The sequence below is a fragment of the Monodelphis domestica genome, chromosome 2 (assembly GCF_027887165.1).
Source record: "Monodelphis domestica isolate mMonDom1 chromosome 2, mMonDom1.pri, whole genome shotgun sequence".
In the NCBI taxonomy this organism is placed as follows: domain Eukaryota; kingdom Metazoa; phylum Chordata; class Mammalia; order Didelphimorphia; family Didelphidae; genus Monodelphis; species Monodelphis domestica.
Genome location: NC_077228.1, coordinates 394,106,818 through 394,129,289, shown reverse-complemented (window position 1 = coordinate 394,129,289; position 22,472 = coordinate 394,106,818). Strand labels below are relative to the sequence as shown.

The 22,472-nt window shown below is 34.1% G+C and overlaps 1 protein-coding gene and 1 long non-coding RNA gene across 35 annotated transcripts in view; one reads left to right on the top strand and one right to left on the bottom strand.

Moving 5' to 3' along the window:
- The window catches only part of TRDN (triadin), a 547,971-nt gene that overhangs the window by 181,941 nt on the left and 343,558 nt on the right, over window positions 1–22,472 (top strand). For all 26 annotated transcript variants that reach the window (XM_056818706.1, XM_056818721.1, XM_056818719.1 and 23 more), the window contains one exon: window positions 21,269–21,346. In XM_056818706.1, the coding sequence (XP_056674684.1) occupies window positions 21,269–21,346 (78 nt within the window). The remainder of the gene's footprint in view (window positions 1–21,268; window positions 21,347–22,472) is intronic.
- Window positions 1–22,472, bottom strand: part of LOC107650944 (uncharacterized) — a 73,934-nt gene that overhangs the window by 35,496 nt on the left and 15,966 nt on the right. For all 9 annotated transcript variants that reach the window (XR_008916663.1, XR_008916665.1, XR_008916659.1 and 6 more), the window contains exons 2-4: window positions 4,546–4,711; window positions 2,688–2,998; window positions 925–1,108 (exon numbers count right to left, since the gene is read on the bottom strand). This is a non-coding gene — a long non-coding RNA (uncharacterized LOC107650944). The remainder of the gene's footprint in view (window positions 1–924; window positions 1,109–2,687; window positions 2,999–4,545; window positions 4,712–22,472) is intronic.

Here is a 22,472-nt window from a genome sequence, read left to right as displayed (position 1 = left end):
TATTGCCTTGTATTTTCATATACTAAATTCACTCTAGTGTGGTATGTTTATAATATGCCACTTATAGTAGTCCTTTCTATTCCCTGTTCTCTATGAACAGCTTCCTAGCATTTTTATCCTTCAAAAGACAAGTCCAGGTCTTGTCTATTATCAACCCAAATGACATATCAAAATCTTAACTGATAGCACACTTGAAATCATATCAGATAATTTGAATTCCAAATGTGCCACAAAATATCACTGACTTAGTCATTATAGGTAAGCCAAAACTTTCATCTTCTCAGTTCCCTCATTTGAAACATGGGGCAAATAATATTTGCATTACTTATCTCATAGGATTGTTGTAAAAAAAATAGCTTTGAAAACCTCAAGGTGATAAAATAATTTTGATTTGCTATTATACCTTTTTTACATACAACTTCAAAAAGTATTTTCCACTAGCCTCACTTTGATTTTCAATCTTCTCCTAGGATTCCTGAAGTGACTCCCTGTTTCCTTTCATATTTCATTTTCTCTTTTAATAATGAGGCTTAGGACTTCTCACTTATTGTTATTATCCCCCCCCCCATATCCAGTACTGTGCTTTGTGCTTCCATATGGCAATCTCCCATACATGGCTTCAAGATAAGCATTCAGGTCGTGAAAATCCAGAAACAGTCAGTCTATCTAGCCATTATTTCCATCCACTATCTTTTAGTTTGTGTTCTATGTTGTTTGAATAAAAGTACAAAGTTCTTGAAATTCTCAATTTCCAAAGGGAAAAAAAACAAGCAAAAACATGAAAATGGGTCCCTTTCCTGGCCACTTTCTAGTCAAACATATAATTTAAGGACCTCCCATATATAATAATATAAGGAAGGTTCAGATATGTCATGTCATAGCCAAATACTTAGTCGTGCTTTGGAGATGCTTTTTTATACTTACAAAGATGGTCCTCAGAAAACAGATCTAGTTTGTAGGGATCTGAGTCAGGCAGGTAGCAAAAGTGAGAGATGATGATGGATTGCTTCCATTGCTCTTTTCTATACCTTCCCAGCACTCCATTCCATTGATATTCCTGAGTCATCAAGAAAACCAAGGACTCCAAGCAGTGGCCTTACCAGAGGACCTGAGAGAGGGGGGAAAGGCATGAATGTTCATCATTTCCATTTTTGGAGGGAATTCTCACATCAATGGAATTGTAGTTCCATTTGAATTTTAGAATAGGCATAATAGTTACATAGATGGTTTGCTACATTAAAACAAAGTGATTACTGTTATTTAACTGCACAGAAGGGGAAGAATTTGTCAAGAGTTTAAGAATCCATCTGATGAAAAGATCATATTTGTATATGAATGTGTATTGATTATTTTTCTAGTATATATGACTAGCATTGACATGGCAGGTATCATAGTGACCATGTCATATATGGCCCCTGACCATCCCACACTTTTTAATTTCAGCACCTGATACAGGTGAGAGGCAAAACCACTTCCCTCTCACTGTGATGTCAACCATTTGTCTCAGAAAAAAGACTTGAAAAAGCATCTCAGGGCAGGAAGGTAATACAACACACTTTAAATTACTTCCTAGAAATAAATAATCTTGTTATCTAAAAAGATGACAGGTTTCTAAGCATTGCAAATGGGCCCTGTTTAAAGATTACTTTATAAGGTTGTGCAAAGGATCCTCCTGAGACAGGTGCTCAGATTTACCAAAGCCTGATCTGATAAATGCAGCAATAATACACAGACAGCATACAGAATTAGGCAAAAGTGAGAGGAATGAGAAGGAAATCCAGCATGCAACTATGAAAAAATATAATCCTCAGCTCCAGTGCTAAATCATCCCCAAGCTTCTCCTTCTCACCCTACCCCAACACACTTTCAATAAGGGTTGGCATTTGCAAACTGTGAGGGTGTTCAAGATAAATGTATTAGTTTGTGATATTTATCTAAATTAGGCCAATTAAAGTGTCTAGCCACACTGAAATAGTTTGGAAATATACAGTGAGCAACAGAATTAACTTACCACAGATGAGAGTAGAGCTCTTGAAGGGAATTATGTTTTTGGTTCATTTTGCTTCCCCCCCCCCACTCTGAAAGCCTCTTTCATTGAACTGTCATGACTTCTGAAGGTGAAAATTTTTCTCCTCCTTAATTACTTATAATATGGTGTGTATGGGTTTTTTGTTTGTTTGTTTGTTTTTCTTTTTGCCTTCTCTTTGCATCAAAATGCTAATAAAGTTGAGCTATAGAAGGTTGGGTCTTTAGTAGTAGTTGTTTTGCCAAGAACTAGGGGTAGGAAATGTAGGCAGCATCTGTACAGAGTTCAAAACTATAAAGGGATGGGAAAATAGGGGTACAAAAATAGATTTTTTAAATATCAGTTTTTGTGAATGCATATTGTTCACATTTTAATTTCTAGACAATTTCCCTCAGCATGGTACACAGCTGTTCTGTGGAAAACCTGTGCTCAGCTCAAAGTCTCTTTTGGACAACAATAGACAATGGGCACACATTTTTAAACCTTGATTAGACACCCAGTCTTCACCCCTTGGAGCCACCTTTGATAATCTGCTCTTTGTCACACTCCACATTAGAGGCAACATAGCACAGAAGGAGCACCAGGGCTTGACTGATGGAAGACCAGTTCAGATTTCATCCCTGGTTATTATTACTATTTTAACTTCAATCAAGACTCTTACCACTCTTTGTGGATATCAGTCATTTAACCTCTGCCTCAGTTTCTTCAATTGTAAAGTGAAACAAAAAATAGTGTCTAATATTCCTGGTTGTTATGAGGGTCAGATGAAATAACATTTAAAAAGCACTTATCACAGTTCCTGGCACATATCAGGCACTTAATAAATGCCTATTTCTTTCCCCTGTTGGAGTGAGCTTTTATTAAGGCATCTCTCTTAGCTGTCACAAGTCTGTCAGGGACTTGCTGTCAGACATGAGTCAATTTCTGTTCAAGTAACCTTTTGGGACAATTCAGAGCACGTTCCAAAACAGTCTGAAAAGGAAGAAAAAATAAAGAATAATTTGAATAGTTACATGAGAAGCACAGAAAATTAAGGCTTAATCACAGAATAATCTCTGACTAATTAGGTGTTATTTATTAATGAGCCATGTCTTGTAATAATCTCATCTGTCAGCTAATAGTAGAAAAAGAGAATTTTTAAAATTACAATCAGTTATAAGAAGGCAAAACCAGAACCTGACTCTGATGCTCCATCTGGGTGGTCTAGTGAATAAAGGTGAGGCCTAAGAATGACACTAGGAATCTGTCAAAGAAACTATTATAGCCATTTAACAATTGTCCTTTTATACGCCTTGGACTGAAAAGATGGACAAAGGATGTGCCCCATACCTATCTTGAAAGGATTGACTATGTTGTATTTGAAGCCCTTTAACTTCTTGTGGGAGAAAAAATATATACTTTGAAAGTAAAAACTTTTATTTTTATCATTATCAGCTGGCCACCATAGTATTTTTCCTTTATAATTTTTTTTATATTTGCATAAATTAAATAGAAACTTTAGGGAATTTTTATTATTATATTATATTATATATTAATATAATGCAAGGAATAATAATCAGATATGTAGCTCAAGATCTCATGACCTATTTATCTTTTACTATGTCACAAAATCAGAAACTAATCATTTTCTTTAAAAATATAACAATATAATAAAACCAAATTATATTGGAAATTGAAAAAGATTAGGTATTGGTTTTAATTCATGACACCCATGATAATGAATCCTCTGATTATATGATGCAACTTGTATTTATTTAGAATTTTTAAATTATCCAAAGTCATTTATTTTCAATAACCCTTGTGAGGTAGAGGAGGGTTATATGAATATTATCCCAAATTACAGATAAGGAGAGAGTTGCCTAAGATCACATAATAAGTAAGGCATCCAGATGGCCAAGTGCTTTATCTGTATATGGTATAAGAGAATCATATAATAAGATTTCAAAAATACTAGTTGATTAATTGTGAAAAGATGTACCTAAAAAGTCAGTATGATATAGTAGAATAAGCAATAGACATGGCATAACTGGGGCTTAAAACAAGGGATTTATGTTAAATATTTATATTCCAATACCACTTCTGCCCCTGACAATAGCTAGTATTTATATAAAAGTTCATTTCAATATATATTGTTTTCCCAAAGTGTATATATATATATACATATATATATATATATATACATACATATATATGAAGTTTCCCAAAAGCATTATATATGTTATTTCATTTGATCCTCTTAATAACTCAGAGAGTTAGGTACTATTATTATTATTCTCATTTTTTCAGATGAGGAGACTGAGACTAAGAGGTTAAATAGTATGCCCAAGGCCACACAGATTTTAAATGTCTAAGGCAAGATTCCAAATTTTAATGTATAATAATAATTATTATATTCCTATGTCTCTCTGACTTGAAGCCCAATATTCAATAAATTTCAATGACTAGCCATTAGCTATCCAATCAAATATATTATCTTCTGTTTTTCTATCAAAGCCCTCCATAACATGTTCCCTTCCTACCTTATTAGTCTTCTTCTATCCAACTCCAAGACAGCTAGGAGGTGGCATAGTATTTAGAGTAACAGGCTTGGAGTTAGGAAGATTGAGTTCAAATGTGATCCCAGACACTTATACGTGGTGTGATTCTGGGCAAATCACTTAATCCTGTTGGCCTCAATTTCTTCATCTATAAAATGATATGGAGAAGGAAATGATAAATCACTCCAGGAGATATGGCAAGAAAACCATGAATGGGGACACACAGAGTCAGACGTGATTGAAATGACTGAACAACCACAGCAGAAATAGCCTATTCTCCCTTCTGTATACTCTGCAATCCAATCACATCAGCATCTTTGCTAGAAAAATGTCAACATTATTTTATACAATTTAAAACTATTATATGAGAAAGGCTGATCACATCAATGAGGAGATTAATAAATCAACAATTTATTTATTTATTATTTATGGTTTACCATGCATAGTTGTACATGCTGGAGTTTATGTTTCTGTATGTATCTAGGTATGTACATACATAATGAAACAATTCCTACTCTCAACAAGCTTACATTCTCATGGGAAAGACAGAGATATATGCAAGTATATGCAGAATAAATCCAAAAAACATATAATGACTCACAAATCGAAATAAAACTGATTGGAACTGTCCCAGCTTGTTATAAGCCCTTGTACCACCACATAATATAGATATTTAATCAGAAAAAAACAATAAGTGAAATATCAATATGCATTACAAAAGACATGTTATTCCCATTGATTTGAATAAATGATTTTTTTTATTACGTCCTTACTTCCAGGAATGGTGCTAGGCATTGGGGACACAAATATGAAAGAGATTTGACCCTTGCTGTAAAAAAATCTTAAAGGAGATAATACATATAAAGGAGAACTAGCCAGGGATGGGTGAAGTCTCCAGGATGGTGAATAAGGTCACAAGGAAATCAAATGATGCTTTTATTCCCAAAGCAAAGCTAATAACATTGCCTCAATTACTGTTTACATAGTAAGAGTAGAGATAGAGAGATGGGGGAGAAAGAAAGAACAAACAAAAAGCAAAGGAGAAAGAAAAGGAGGAAGAGGTAGAGAATATATACATGACAGCATGGCGGGAGGATAATGTACGATGTCTGGGTCCAACTAGATGTAGTGAGAAATCAGATTAACTTCATCATGGGGGCTAGAGACCCACTTAGAAGAATATATGGTTTGATGACAAAAAATGTGTTGCATCAAGATAGTGGTTCCTAATATCCTATAGTTATTTTCTTCCAGTGAAGTGTTACTATTCTGTGATGTTCATTATATTTCACACAGGTGTATTACTTAAGTCATTATCTCCCAAATCCCAACTCTTATTTATCAAATAGCTACTGCCATATGCTTGATGTGCTACTTTCCAGAAGAATTTTGGCACCTAGAAAACTACCTCCTATTTTAATCCATAGTGATTAGATCATGACTATTTGTCTCCATGCCAAGACTCATTTCTGTTCATTTGAATGTTACACATGAAATGAGACAACATTGTGATTTCAAGATATCTTGCTCAACTCTCAATCAAATGAGGATTTAGCGTTTTATAGGAGGTCATCGAACAGAAGGCAAAGGTGGGTCTTATATTCCCTATCAGCAGTATGTTTGACTAGGCAGTAAAAGCATAGTGCATAAGTGTTGGACTTTTGTGGGCTGCTTGTCATTAGCAAATGTATAAGTAAAGCCCAATCAGATCCAAATGTGTTTGGGAAATGTTTAACCAAATTAATAAGAACACAAGTAAAATATAAAATTAATTTGTGGTCTCCTCAGGCAATAGACTGCCTACAAGGATTTGTTTCTATTTAGGTTTGATACCACTGGAACAGTGCAGGAACTGGAGTCAAAGGGACAGCTTTAGGTCCTGTTCTTGAAACTTACTTGACCAGGGCCAAGGTTCTTTATCTTTCTGAGAACCAAGTAACTCCTTAAAAATGTACACAAATGAAATTATAAATACTCGATATATCATCATCCTCATCCTCATCACTTAATCAATCAACAAGCATATATTAGTTACCTACTTTATGCCAGGGCCCTGGGATAAGCATTTGATATAACAAAATTAAACAACCTCTTCCCTAAAGGAGTTTATCTACTGCATTTTATTTTATATGAAAGTGACTGGTGAAGTAGTACATGTCATAATACAATTTGAGGCAGTAAGACTGATTTCAAATCGCTCCCTTCCTCTGGAACTTCCCTTCTCTTTCTTATTAAAAATGTAATTTATTCAACAACAATAACAAAAAAATTTCCCTACACATAGAACACAATTAGAAAATTCTGTATGAAACTGTGAATCTCCATTTTATTGCTTAGATAGATAGATAGATGGATGGATGGATAGATAGTTCTACTTATTATTTTAGGAATTATCTTCCCTGTCTATACCTCCTTCTAAATTTATTTTTATAGTTTTGAATGAATTTTTAAATTTCAATGGATTCTTTTGTTTTGACATCACTATTGCTAATATTCCTACTCTCTTTTCACCCCCCCCCACTTAAAACTGAGAAAAAATGAAGGGAAAAAACCCTTATAATAAATTATCATAGTCTAGAAAAATAATCCACAAAGTGGCCTTGTCCCAAAATATTATTTCTCCTTTGTAAGCTCCTTGAGGGTGGGAACTATATTTTGTTTCTTTTTTATCCATAGTGCTTAATATAGTGCCTGGCATAGAATAAGTGCTTTAAAAATGTTATTGATTGATTAACTTTAGGCTCTCTATATCCTTTAAAGGAGGTAACTAAAGTACTTCATCCTAAATCCTTTGGAACACAGTTACCCTTGAGAGTCCATAAATCTTCCAAATTATTATTTTTCTTTATAGTTGCTATCTTCATATGCATTGTTCTCCTAGTTATTTGCACTTTCCATTGTGTTAGTTCAAATATACTTTTCTGTCAATGGTAATGTCATCATTCATGTCATTTAGTGTGACAAGCTTTGAGTTATCATTGACTTTTAAAACTCTTCTTCACTCCTCATATTCATTCAGTTGTTAAGTCTTCTTTATGTTCCTGCATACCATCTTTTGCATTTATTCCTTTTTATCCACTCAAAAGGCCATTGGCCTAAGTAAGTCTCTCACTGTCATTCCCCTTATTAGATTGGCCTCTCAACTGATTTCTCTGCTTCTTATTTCTCTTTTATAATCCATACTGTACTTAACAACCACTGTGATATTCCTTTAAATTAGTTGATATCACTTGTTTTTATATCATTTTCAAATCTTTTTAAATCTTTCCACCAACCTACCCAAAGAGCCATACCTCATAACAAATACATAGATAAATACAAAAATAAAAGAAAGTAAAAGATAAGAAAGCTCTAAACCAAAATCGATTCACCAATGAATCCACCATTTAACAATATATGTGGTTTTCCATATGCATGATTTTTTCCTTTTTCCAAAAAAATTAAGGAGATGAATTCTCATATTACCTCTTCAGTTGTAAATACATAGTTTTTATTTTTTTCTTTTTGCTCTTTCTGCTTACATTGGTATAGTCATTATGTACATCCTCTGTTTTTTTTTCTCTTTGCATTATTCAATTTAGTTATTTACTGAAGCCCCCTTGTATTCTCCATATTCATCATTTGTTCTAGCACAGAAACACAAAATTCATAAAACACAATTTGTTTTACCAGTTCTTAGGTGGTGGGAATTTACTTCAATTCCATTTATTTGCTACCAAGTTATATTCTTAAGTCAAAAGTCTGATCATGCTTCTGATAAAGACATCTCAGTAGCTCCCTATTACTTTTGGGATTAAATGCAAGTTCATCCATTTATCTCTGAAGCTCTTTTCAATTCAGCTTCAGCTTACCTTTTCCAGACTTATACATCATAACCAAACTGTCAGTCACACCTGACATTTTCTTTCCCATGAATTTTCGTGGGCATTCTCTTCTTTAATGGATTCTCTTCTTCCCTCAGCACCTTATAACCTTTTGCTTGCTTCAGTTCATCTCAAGCATTGCCTTCTAAACAAGCAAAGTTTTCCTATTCACTTCCGAAAGTTAGTGCCTTCCCATGAAATTACAATTTAGTTATTGTAGATACACACACATATTGTTTCTGTGTTTGTAGAACTTGACTTCTCCCATTATCTTTGATAGAACGTCAACTTCTTGAAGATATACACTATTTGATTTACTCTTTATATCTCTATTACCCAACGTAGCCCAGGGCATGAAGGATGAGGGTGCACAAGACTGCCCAGGATCAAGCAGCCAGTAGGTCTAAGAAGATGGACTTGAACCTGTGTCTTTCTAATATCCAAAAATACCTCCATATTTATTTTGTCATGATTTCTTCCTGCCTATTATACTATAAGTAATAAATGATTGATTAATTAAATGAAATCTTGCCTTAGTTAACTCACAGATTCTGTGATTGTAAACAAGTCATTTCACTTCTCAATACCCAGGTTCTTCATCTTAGAAACAGGAGGAACAATACAAAGTATTGTGAAGATTAAGTAAAATAATCTAAAAACCTCAAAGCATAAAATAAGTATCAGCTATGATTATTAATCTGTATTTTATCAATAAATAACTGTTTTGGAAGAAACAGATAAACAACTTTCTAACACATTTAAATAGTGTAATATTGTTTTCTTTCAATCACAGTAATAATGTCAATTATAAACAAATTAGCAGCTAAAAGTTGTATTGTTTGCAAATTAAGAGGTAATGTATTAATGAACATAACTCAAATATTGCATTTATAAAAATCATTGTTAAAACTACTAGATATTATGCTTTGTTAAATTTTATGAGATGTATCATCTAGATTGAAACAACTCTTCTCCATTTTTATTCCAACTAAGGGAATTAAAAGACCTTTTTCTTCTTCCAAAGATAATGAATAATCAAATAGAAGGCTACTTTTTTTAAACCCTTGCCTTTGGTCTTGGAATCAATACTGGGTATTGGTTCCAAGGCAGAAGATTAGTAAGAGCTAGGCAATGGGGGTTAAGTGACTTGCCCAGGGTCACACAGCTAAGAAGTATATAAGGCTAGATTTGAACCCAGGACCTCCCATCCCTAGACCTGGTTCTCAATCCACTGAACCACCCAGCTGCCCCCAGAAGGCTACTTTTAATTGGACTTCAAATCTGAGTTTCTTCTGGTTTTTCCTTTATTCCTGAATTTCCCATGAATGTGTAGTTTGATCCTCGATATACTGTACTAACCTGACTGTGACTTTCATACTTGAAAAGGTCATTGACTTAGTGAAATAAATTTAAATCCAATATTGTTGTGCCCAAAGTGGGACACAGAGGGTTAACCAATACAACAATGATGAACTTCTGACACAGGTTTCATTGAAGTGAGCAAGAGTGGCAGTGACAAACTGGTTAGGCGACAAGCTCACTGCTGAAGCTAGGACACGAGGAGCATCAGCAAGGTTCAGGCATAAATGACAAGCCAGGGCTTTTAGGTCAAAAATAAAGGGACCAGAACATTGGATTAGCCATGGTGGTACCAGGACACCAGCCAGCAGTTGAGGAACTTGGCAGGCAAATTGAGTATAGAGCCAAGAAAACAAGGAGAGATTAAACAGGATTTGGAATAGAAGAGGGGACCAGAGCAAAGCTTTTGGAAGTCATTTGCAAGCTAGTAGAACTCAGAAGAAATCATGCACTTTAGTTAGCTAAACTCACCTAGCATTCACCCTTCCCTTAAATTATTCCTTAATCCAATAGCCTATGGGATTGAAGACTGGGAAAATGATAGCAATATTACTATCACTATATCCCTATTTACTTATCAAGAGTGAATATATGTACCTTTTTTAGAAATTTTGCCCTCAAAAGCAAATAAAAATTACTCCAACAAACATAAAACTTAGGTTTATGCTATAAGTATAGATTCAGACCAGCCAACATTTAATATAATCTTACATTTCACTTGCCAGAGCTTATGATCATTTTGAGATGTCCAGATAGGATGGCAAAAGGTGCCAAATTCATTTTCCTTTTTGATAAGAATCAAATCCTTGAATGTGAAAATAACAGCCTGGCTCTCACACACCATGTGATATTCAAAGACTAATTTCGCCCCGAATTTTAGTGGAAAAGGAAACCTAGAGCAGAGTTTCAATGATATACTTAGGGTCTTATAAAGTTAGCACTGGGGGAAAAACAGACTTTTGATAGTCATTTTTGTGAAAACATATATTTATTGAATGTATTTTTTATAATGCAGAATTACTCAAAGTGATGAGTTTTAAATCAATGAATTATAAAATGTGGTCCCTACTTTTCAAGAAAGTTATTTTCCTTTTCTTTGATTTGCTTAGCCTTTATGTCATTTGGTGAAAATCACATTTGTTCTTTAGGTCCCTTAAAGCCTCATGGTCCTTGCTAAAAAACCCCCAACATTTATGAAAGCATAAAAGCTTCTTAGCCATTATTGGTGATCTTGAACCTTTCTTCTTGGCCAGTGAAAGAGATATAACTTAGCATACAATAAAACAAACCAATTCCAAATACAGTGGCAAATAAACAATAGCCCTGGAACCATAACTAGAATCTTTCCCTCCAAAAATGTTGTGGGATGCTGGAGATTAACCCTTGATCCAGGGAGGGTGCTCTTTCAAGAATGACAGACTCTGGTGGAAACCCTTTAAAGATAAAGAGATTTATTTAGTTTCAATGGTGAGGAGGCAGTGAGCAGGACCAACTGCCTCTTTGAACAGGGAAAAGTTCAGGATTTTTATATCCTAAAGGGATGGGGTCTAAGTGACTTGGAAGGGAAGGATGGGGAGGGGGATGAAAAATGAGAACAAACAAGTAGGGTAAACAGGAGGGGGGAACAGGTAACAGAATAGGTGCCTTTGGGTCTGGGGGCTTAAACATAAACATACATCATTTATGACATCGTGATCATAAAGGTGGGCAAATTATCCATCTTGATAAACCTAGGCATATTTGAGATCACAAGTGAAGTTTGAATTGTAGGGATCATAAAGGTGGGTAAATTATCTGGAAAAACCTAGTGTGCTTGAGATATAAACCTGAGGGATCCCCTCATGCCCAGACCCTTAACTTAAGGTTAGTATAAATACAGCCAAAGCTTAGAGGTAGAGGATCCTATGTTTGTTCAGCTGCCAGCCCTACAAGGTGAATTCCTCATGTCCTCTTTGATTTGTGGAGTCTCTAGGAATTTGGGGTGTACTGGGGGACCCTGGTGCCCACCACAGACAGACCAAAAAAAACTGTCTCAGGAAAGGACAGAAGTGTTCAGAAATCAGTCCGATGTCAGGTCATAAGGGAGAGTAGCAGACCCTGAGAGAGTGTGAGAGCATTTCTCAGAATAGCAAACCCTTACCTCACTTGACTTAGGCTTCCACATGCTTGAAAGCAGAGATGTAGAGACACTAATACACTGTTGGTGGAACTGTGTGACATTTTTCTTAGTATCCCTAGCTAGTACTTAACATCGTGCTTGCATATGGTAAGTGCTTAATAAATGTTCTTTGACTCGTTGAATGATTTGGAAGAATCCAGGTCCTAGAAAGGAGTGCTGCTTTGATAGAACCCTGTGGTTAGAGAAATAAGAAAGACCATTGATGGTTTGCCACATTGTAGCTGGTTGAGAGCCAGGAGGTAAGGAGCAAGGATGATGGTCAACAAAAGGAGGAAACACAACCTGTAATAATGTTGTTGCTCTGGGGGAAAACTGTATTAACTGTATGTTAGTTATACCTCTGGGTAATCTCTCAAACTTCAGGTAAACTTGATAGTATGAGAAGTCTGTTTGGTCATCTAGGCTCTGACTGAATTCCTTAAATTGGCCCCAACAAAGAAGATAAAACTTCCAGATTTTTGTTCCTCTGCTTTATTTCCAGAAATAGAGGAAAGGGACTTTAAAGGAGCCATAGCTCTATCATAGTGGGCAATCTAAGGAGCCACTGAAAATAAAAATAGACTCCAGACATTTTTGGTCTGGAGTCAGTCAAATTCTTCTCTCTCCTCTTCAGGAGAGTCCTAAAGCCTTACAACTCAAACATATACAGTCAGCCTTAAAGAAGTTGAGATAACGAATGATTAGATAGTTTGTAAAAATGTCATGAACTTTTTAACTGCAAGGTAGTGAATTTATGAATTTACATAGCAACCTTATTTTTAGGGAATGGTGAAGCTATTGTAAAATGGAGGACCCTGAGGCTTTTAGTGATTGGAAGTCATGGTCATCATTTTTTCCCTTCTAATTCCTTCACCATTTTATGCACTCTCTCTCTCTCTCTCTCTCTCTCTCTCTCTCTCTCTCTCTCTCTCTCTCTCTCTCTCAATCTCTGTTTCTTTTTTTCTTTATCTCTCTCTCACTTTTTCTTTCTGTCACTTTCTCTCTCTCTCAACCTCTCAATCACTCTCTCAATCTCTCCCAACCTTTGTCTCTGTCTCTCTGTCACTGTCTCTGTCTCTGTCTCTTTCACAGATTCCCACACATTCTAGGTTATATTGTTTTGGTTTTAAATAAAAAAACTCATAAAAATAAATTAATTATTAACAAATCTGAAAATTTCATACTTTGACAAAAATTATTGCATTAGGCTATTTAGTCCATCAGACCATGCAATTATTGGACATATTATTTAAATTACTTCATTTATCACTGATCATCCCTGACCTTACTATGTTTAAAACTTCTATTGTATTATCAGTAATGGTTAATGTAATTAAATGTATAATGGTTCATTATCCTCATGTTTTCATAAGTCATTAGGCTAGTATTTAGTTTGTTCTTTTTAGAAAGTACCTTTTAAATGTAAATGTAAGAATATAATTAATTGTTCAGTGTTTAGAAAGGAAAGTTAGTTGGATAATGAAGATTTCTGCTCTTTTTACAATATGTATCTTTATGTTTAGTTATTATTGGTCATATGTATTAAAGGACTTACAAATGCATCAGAGGAGGTGGCAGAGTAGGTGGGATTGGAGTCAGAAAGATCCAAATTCAAATTTGACCTCATTCACATAATAATTTTCTGATCTTTAGGTAAATCTCTGAATCTCTGTCTCAGTTTACTCAACTCTAAAAATGGCAGAAATAACAGCAGTTCATCAGTTTGTTGTAAGAATTAAATCAGATAATGTTTGTAAAGTGCTTACTTAGCACAGTGCTTATCTCCTGATGGGCACTTAATAAGTTCTTGTCCCCTTTCTGTGTCTCTCTAAGGAATTGTAGTCTTTAGTTCCACCTACAGAGGGGAAAATATCAAATCAAAATCCTAAATTACAACTCATTTGCTTGACATTCCCCTGATGCCCAGAGCCTAAAATACTTTGCCTTGAATTAGACTTAGGCTTCGCTTCCAGGAGAGAATGAAGTGACAGTTGAGCTCTTTTCAGGCTTTGGAAAATTCAGAATTGTTCAGAAACGGTCATGCAGACAGGCAAGAATAATGGGATGGTAGTGAAATAGGTTCCAATTTAATATGGCTGTTGTTAATATTCCAAATCATATCATTTAGTCCAATCATGAATGCATATACAAGTGCATTGTGTGGAAGGCTGATGAGAACATAAATACATGGGTGCACAATTAGGGGAAATGTGAATATGTAATGCAAAACTGAGAAGCTATGCTAATATGGGAAGTGATAAACAAATGAAAGGTAGAAAAAAGATAACAGAATGGCAGCACTAAAAATGCATTACTGTTATATTTTTCAAACCATTTAAATGAGGCTATTCTTTTTAGAGTCATAATTTTTTTAGTAAATGAAATAATGATGGTTGATATAATGATTTAAACTTCATAAAAATGTTACGTAAATTGGACTGATAGATAAGTAACATTTTTATCCACATCTTTCAGATTGTGGATTCATATATTTAGATATAAGAGTGTCCTTAGATACTTTCTAAGCTAACTGTCCCTCATGACAGATGAAGAAATTGAGGTTCAAAGAATTTAAATGACATTCCATGGTGACACAACAATCTAAGGAAGGCTTTGAATTCATGTCTTTCTGACTTCAAAGTTGTCTGTGTATTCACTATGGCCACACTATCTCTCAAATATGAAAATTATAAAAATGTTTTGGATCCTCTGTTGCAATCATGATATTTATCCAGCATAAATTTTATGAATCTAGAGTGCTAAAGATGGAAAATAGTTTCAAAATATTTAACCGGTCACTATTTTTAAAAGTTTATCATTGATCAACAAAATTTAAAATATCTACTTTGAATTTAAAACCCATCTTCAGAGAACATTCTTGTCCATTCTCTACTGGCAATAAAATAATTCCAAATATAATTTCAAAATCCCATGTAGCATTTATATTGTGAAGCACTATTATTGGTTGTAAACTCTGGAATGTAATTTTTGTTCCTTTTTTTGAAGTTGTATGAGAGCATTGCAATTATTCCAACTACCTTTCCTTATGACCATACATAATGTTCTTTTAGCCCCATGAAGCTGTGGGACTTAATTATGGACAATGATGATTCAGTCATTTCCAATCCTCCTTTGTGACTTAAAGTAAATACAAAGAGAGAGAAGCAAATAAATAAGTAGCATTACTGGTATATGATACTGAGCCAAGGAGACTTGAGTTCAAGCCTTACTCTGCCATTAAGATTTTGGTCAAGTTAGTTCCATCATTTTGGGGCTCCAATGTTCTCATCATAAAATTATGGGGATGAATCCTAGGCCATTTCGAAGGTTCTTTTTCTGCTTTAGTGGTCTATGAATATACTGTGTATGAATACTAAATGTTTTAGGCCACTGCATACCAGTTTTAGCAATTCATATACAGCTTGTCACATTTAAGAAGCTCTGTAGATAGCTGAAATATAGTACCAATTAAGCTTCTAGACTTAATGGAACTAGCTTTTTCCAGTTTTGACATTTAGTTCAATTTATCCACTAACTATGGATAAAGGCGAATAATGCTTCATTTTTTTTTCACTGAAATGGTCTGTGTCCCATTCATGAAGGATTCAGTAAAACTGCCCAAAGGGAAAAATGAATATTTTCCCTTTTACTGTGAATGAGGAAAAAAAAAGGCAAGCTTCATCAGATTTTCTGTGGGTGGGAAGTATTTCATAGGCTTCCAGGGGCTAAGGGTATTAGGAATGTTTAACTATGATCATGACTTACCATCAATCAGAAATTCATACTATAAATCGATCCTTTTTTAATGTCCTAAATGTTTTTATAAAATCTTGACTAAAGCTTCATTGAGTTTGCAAGCTCCATCTCTCAGGTTAATTTAGCATGACCCAGCCTTTTTAGTTTCCAGATTTTCAGAAATAGCCCTATCCACAGCCACATATTCAGCAGGATTCTTCCTCCAACTTCACTATGCCCCATCTAATGTGACAGTAGAAAATTCCCTTCATACAACTGTAGATGACACACGTATTTCTAGATGAATAGAATATTTTGTCTTTTACCCCTTTTATCCTTCCTTTCTACTTTTACTACCTTTGATATTTATCCCTGAATTTAATATCTGTATGTACTTGTCATCTTCTCTCATTTCGATAATATGTTGTATAACTGAATTAAAAGTAATTAATTACCATAGGACCTTCAGGGTCAAAGCATCATAGATTTAAAGCTAGAAAAGAGACCTGAGATTATTGGAAACCCCTCATTTTACAGTTGAGAAAACTGAGGCCTTTAAAGGTTAAGTTTCCCAAGTTCACCAGGAAACTAGGATTTAAAACTATAAACTCACTTCTAGCAATTGTGAGAATATAACAAAGAACCATCTTTTTGGAAAATTTAAATAGTCTTTCATGGAAAATATGCCAGTGATATAATGTATCTTTTTATACTTTAACTCTATTATGAGCATCTTAAACAGAGGAGTCATTGGGTCTTGTGCAGGCCCAGAATAATGTCATTTTAATCAATGTTTTCCCAGGACTGCACAGGATATATTAAAAAGTAGTAAACCTAACAAGGTTAGAATTGAGCACGTATTAAGGTCAAATTTCATATTTGTTATTAGCTCACATAAACACTATATTAAAGTTTATTAATTATTTCCTATTAATGTTATTCTATGAAATTGAATGGCAAAATTACTCCCCTCCCCCCATTCTTTGATCTCTTTAATATATCACTAAATCCAAAGAACAGTGCACTAAAAAGGTTTTGTCTCTAACCCTGATTCTGCCACAAATGAGATATATGACTGAAATCAGTCCCTTTAAACTCTGGGCTTCAATCCCCTCCTCTTAAAACAAAGGATTTGGACTAGTTGATCACAAAACCTTAAGCTAGTGAGATATTGGATATCCTGACAGTCTCACTACTTCATCAATGTTACTAATTTTTGTCATAAACACAGGCTCATAATCAATGGGACAGCAATCTGCTCTAAGACGAATCTCACATCTTTTCCCCAGTCAGCTGGCTTATGGCAAATAATTTCCACTTCATAAATTGGAGAAGGGGGGATGGGGTGGAGAAGACACTTAGTGATAGCACCTTTAACATATTTTATCAAAAGAACTTATGAAATATTTATTTGGCTACTATCTCTTGCTTTTGCTTCAAAGTGAATAGGCAGATATATAATAACAGATGGAAATATTAGGGAAGCTTTTTATCAGGAAGCAAAGGAAATCTTGTCAGAAGAAACGTATTGGCCTAGGGGATGCTCTTTGATCTGTGGAGCTGAAGCTTTTGGTGCCTTAAATGCCCTCACACTCAGGTCATGTAGCCAATTTAAATGAAATGACCCATTTGCTTTAAACTTTTCTGAGAGCATGAAAAAGACTTGACAATTCATTAGCAATAAGTATCACATCAATAGTATAAAAAAGTAATATAATACCAATCTAGTCTTTAGAACTTTTTCTAGATCTTCCTGGACAGATAAAAAGGAAGATTGTGTAGCATACTTTTCTCTAGCCACTAGTCAATTAATAAAGGCTCAGAACTTAGCTAGGTAAAATTGGGCAACTCTTTGTTAAGTGACTTTAGTCCCTAGTTTTTATATGCAAAATTAAAAAAAAAATATTACTTGAGCTGACTTTGTGTGCTAATGTGATTTGAGCCTACACTGAGACACATAACTTCCAGGTATGATCCCAGTGCACATTGTCCTAGTCAGATGATATCTGGATTATTATTTTTAGTCAGGAATACTACATTTTAAAAGGGAAATTAAATTACAGAGCATACATTGAAGGAATTGATGATAATTAGTCCCAAGAAAGGTAAAAAGGGAGAAAAAGCACAGCAGATACTATCAAACACTCAAAGGTATTGGGCTTCTTATATTTAATTTCAGATGGCAAAAGTAGGAGCAAAGGGTAAGGAACAAAGAAATATAGATATAAATGTTTGATATCAGGAAAAACACACACAAGAGAACTTTCTTACAAGGGCCTATCTAAATGCTGAATGAGCTAATTTGGGAGATAGTAGGTTTCTCCTTATTGGATTTATTCAAGAAAAGGCTTGAAAATCAATTATTAGGAATGTTCTTGTAGTGAAATAAAAGAAGAGCAAAGTAGTCAGAAAAAAAGAGAAAAAAACACATGAGGCAATTGTACTCAGAAACTTCTTAAGTGTTTCTTACTGGAATGAAGACCAATCCCAATATTTAGTTAGCATAGTTTTTTTTTAGATGGAAGTCCTATGCTTTCCTTTAAGATAAAGCTAGTTGGTCCTTTGTTGGGTAATTTTGATCAAGCATGGAATAGGCCTTATGCTGATGAAGTCACTTTCGATTCCTGACCTTCTTTGAATGTGTTATTCTGTGACTATGACTTGGCTTCATATACCAATATATTGGCAATAAAAAATAACTGATTCTGAGAAAAGTACAGTAATTGGGACAACTTAGAGTAATTAATAACTTTACAGATGTCAGTAGCTTGCTTTATCATTCAGGGATATAAAAGTACTATGATTTCAATGCTATAAATATGAATTCCATCATTATAGATCAGAACTCCTATTTTCTTGAAGAGACTAGGCCTTGAATCGTCATGTAGCCAGAAAAATATATCACCTGGGCACCAGCTTTTTGTAATGAACTATCTAAACTTATCTAGGCTGGATCTCAGATTATAGAAAGTAGATCCCTTGAGTACGGTCTCACAACAATTTTATCTCAGTAGGACTTTCTAGAATTAATGATTATTAATATATATGTTAAAGTAGAGACCCTTCTATTTCATGATAAGATACAAAAGGGAAATTTTCCTGGAGACCTGATGACTTATTGTCCAATCATTTATTTATATCAAGCTTAGGCATCAAGAAAATGCAAAAGTATTTTCCACATCCTCTTAAATAAGAATAAAACATATTCCAATACAAATGATTCAAATTTTAGACATTTAGGCACTTGAAAAGACTAAGTTTCAGTTACCTGAAACATTTACTAATACAGAATGCCAGGTAATATATGAGATTTTTATTGCAATCCAAAATTTATCAAAATATGTTTTAAAAATCTGTTATGGATCATTTAAGAAAAACTTCATTTTATAATGTTCAGTTAGAGTTGCATAGGAATCTTTAGGAAACTTGGGCTGTAAAGTATATGTATACAATTAATGAGCAAATAAATAATTCTCCTGTAGAAATGTTTACATACAAAATATTTAAGCATATTTATGGAGGATGTTTTACTTGTATAAACTAACATTTCAAAGATTCTTCCCCAAATCTCCAAATGTGAGTTTTGCCCTTTATGTGAAAAAAATATTTTTACTCTATTTGCTCAAGTTGGCAAATCTCTTTTTTGCAAAAAGATCCTTAAATGGGCCTGTAGTGTTTTCTAGTTGTAGAACATAGCAGAGGTTATCAAGAATGGAATGAAAAAGCATTTATTAAGTGTTTGCTATATATACATTTCTGCAATGAGGTCTGAAAGTACAAATTAAAAAATGAGATAGTTTTTGCTTGCAAGAAACCCACTTTCCAGTTTTGTAAGGCAACAGATAAAGGAGGCTTCATTTTTTTGGATAATTTCAAGAAAGTTGAAAAGACTGCATAGTATTTTGAAAGGGAAAGTAGAAGGACAGATGGCAAAGTGCTAAGGACCTTCAGGAGTACAAGCAAGTCAAATGGACCCCTATTGAAACAGATAATATGTCCAAGGTGCCAAGAGAATCCAGTGAAACCAATCTCCATCACCTTAGTTTATTTTGCCAAATATTTTTGTGACATCCCAAAGAGTTAGATTCATTGTCTTTCTGGAGATATGATAGACAAAAGCTTAATATGAAAAGCCAAAGAGGTTTTTTTTTTTTTCCCTCTAAAACATTAAGCAAGTCATGAAGACTTACAGGAAAAAGAAATCATTAAGACTTTCCCACCTCATTTTTCTTTTGAGGATTTTTTGTTTTCTTTTGAGGAATGCTCAATTTGATTCCCAATTTCCTACTGATGTTTTTACTCTCAGAGTTGACACTTTTAAATAAAATTTCTGATTGTTCTAGTCCAAAAGCAAATTTTACTCTTAAAACAAAATTTATTTTATGTGTATACTTTTATATTTCAGTTCACTTTGAAAGACTTTTCATTCCAATTTCAATTTTTTTTAAAAAAACATAAAAATTTAACAGCATTTTCCTTGGAGTATGCCCACTGATATCCAGAAGCAATATTTTATTCATATTTCAATAGTCCCAAGAAACAACCTGTGGGAATGTAATGATTGGAAGAAAATCTGTTATAAACATAGTACTAGCTCTATTCAGAAGTCCTTAGATATGCAGGAGGTTTCTTTTCATAGCTCTAGAAGAGTGCACATGCAAATTAGAATGTTCTCCTTCCTAAACAACAAAGCCACAGGATTCAGTTAATTCTAAAGAATTCTAAAATGGGAGACTCACACAAGTAAGCAATCAGAAAAGCTGACATTTTACTAATATCTGGTTGTCACTGAGATGCTCAAAAGGGCATAGTCCTACATCAGATTCTGAAAAAAATATAGTGAGGGTTTCTAGAGTGAAAACTAATGATTGAAAATGTTGCATCCATTTATTTCATAGAGGATCCTGTATTAGTAAATGTTTACAGTTTGTGGCCCAGTTGATATTGGTTAATTAAGGAAATAATTTGGGATAGGAAAGCATTCAGGAATGATTGTGGGTTTCTCATAATAAGCCCGGAGACTTAGGGCAGCATTTCAATGTTCAATAGAAATAGGATTACATAATGAATTTATTTCCTATTTGGCTCATTATTTACTTAACTACAGAGTATTTATGACAGAAGAAAACGTTCTTGTTCTGTGGAAGAATGTTAACCTTACTTTATCACAATGTCATCTTTTGAGACTTTTTTTAGCCTACTGAGGAAAAATTGATGAGCATTTCAATATGCAGGATTGCTCTCAGTTCTTATGACTTCAGGCTGCATAATTTAAAGTGAATGTTTGAAAATAGATGGTTTTATTTGATAGCATGTAGATTTTACATTAATGAAGCCTAGTAGATATATTCAACATTGTGTACATCCACAAAAATAATATATGCAGCAACAGTTTGGAAGATAACTCATTCTATGAATGCATCCACTTAAAGAACTGACCTCCTAAGAGTTTTCATATTGCATAACAATACGAATTTATATTTGGATTTATGAATTATGCATGTTGGAGAAAATCGTGTTATTTTATTAGCTGATATTAAAATGTTTTAATTTTTTCCACACCAGTTAATTCCTGTCATTTTATGTCTAGGTCAAAGTCCAGCGATACCTCCTCCACTACCTATTGGGCAAGTTTCCCAGCCTGAACTGGCAACATCAGCTCTTAAAGGCAAGTTCCTTATCTCTTTTCCAGAGAGTTGTTTTTTTTTTTTAATTTCAAATATAGCCCCTTCTTGATGATGTAGCAAGAATTTTAAATGCTGTTCTCTTATATAACTTTAGAATGCTGTTGTGGTGTGTTATTATTCTTTCTTGGCATTTCATATTTAGATACCCTAGAAAACCAAAGTATTTCCCCACAGAATTCTAAGCTGGTGATCTTCAACTTTGAGAAATCTGCCCATTTTTGCAAAAAGGAAAGTGGTCTTGGGATACAGAGTCAGGGATAAATTTTACCATGCTACTTGCTCAATGTGGTCTTGGGATTCCTCATAAGGTTTGTAGTATGCCTCTGTGAAATAATGCTCAGAGAAATGAAATGAAAAGAGTACATGCAGATCAAGATACTGCTGGCTATTTTAGTATATGGTAGATGCTTAGAGTGAATGTCAGAATGGGATCCTGAATGATTTTTTTTTGTTTCTTGGCACTAGGAAATGAAATTACTATCTCTTTTTCTTGACATCTTGAGAGAATGAGAGGTAGAAAGGATAAAGCATGGAAGAGCTTATTATAAGAAATTAAAACTTGGTATATTCTTGCATTGGAACCCTGATACTATGTTCTTATTCATGATTAAAATAATAGAACTTTGATTTGAAACATTAGTTGTCAACTCCAACGATAACCAGTGTCTGAGAAATTGAGAAGTCTGTTAACTGCCCTTGAAAAAGTGGCTATCTCTTAAAAAATACACAGAAGTAGAAGGTTAAGTCCTTCATTTCCCCAAACCTTGACAGATTTGGTTTTTATAAGGGAAAATCTCTCCACTTTCTATCCTGCTTTTTTTTAGCTGTTATTTTTAAATACTAGTACTAGTATCACTCTATATATCATTCCTACACTGATCACAACATAGAAAGAAATCCTTTTCTGACTTTTCCCAGATTTAATTGGCCTCACAGCTACTACTTTTTAGCCTTTATCATAGTATATCACCTTTATTTATATGCTACCTCCAACTCCTTCTCCCATGCTACTTAGCTTACAAACTTGTAGGTACTGGATACATTTAATCTTTAGAGCAACAAGAATCAAGTACAGTGCCTTGCACATAACAGTTACTTAATGAATTA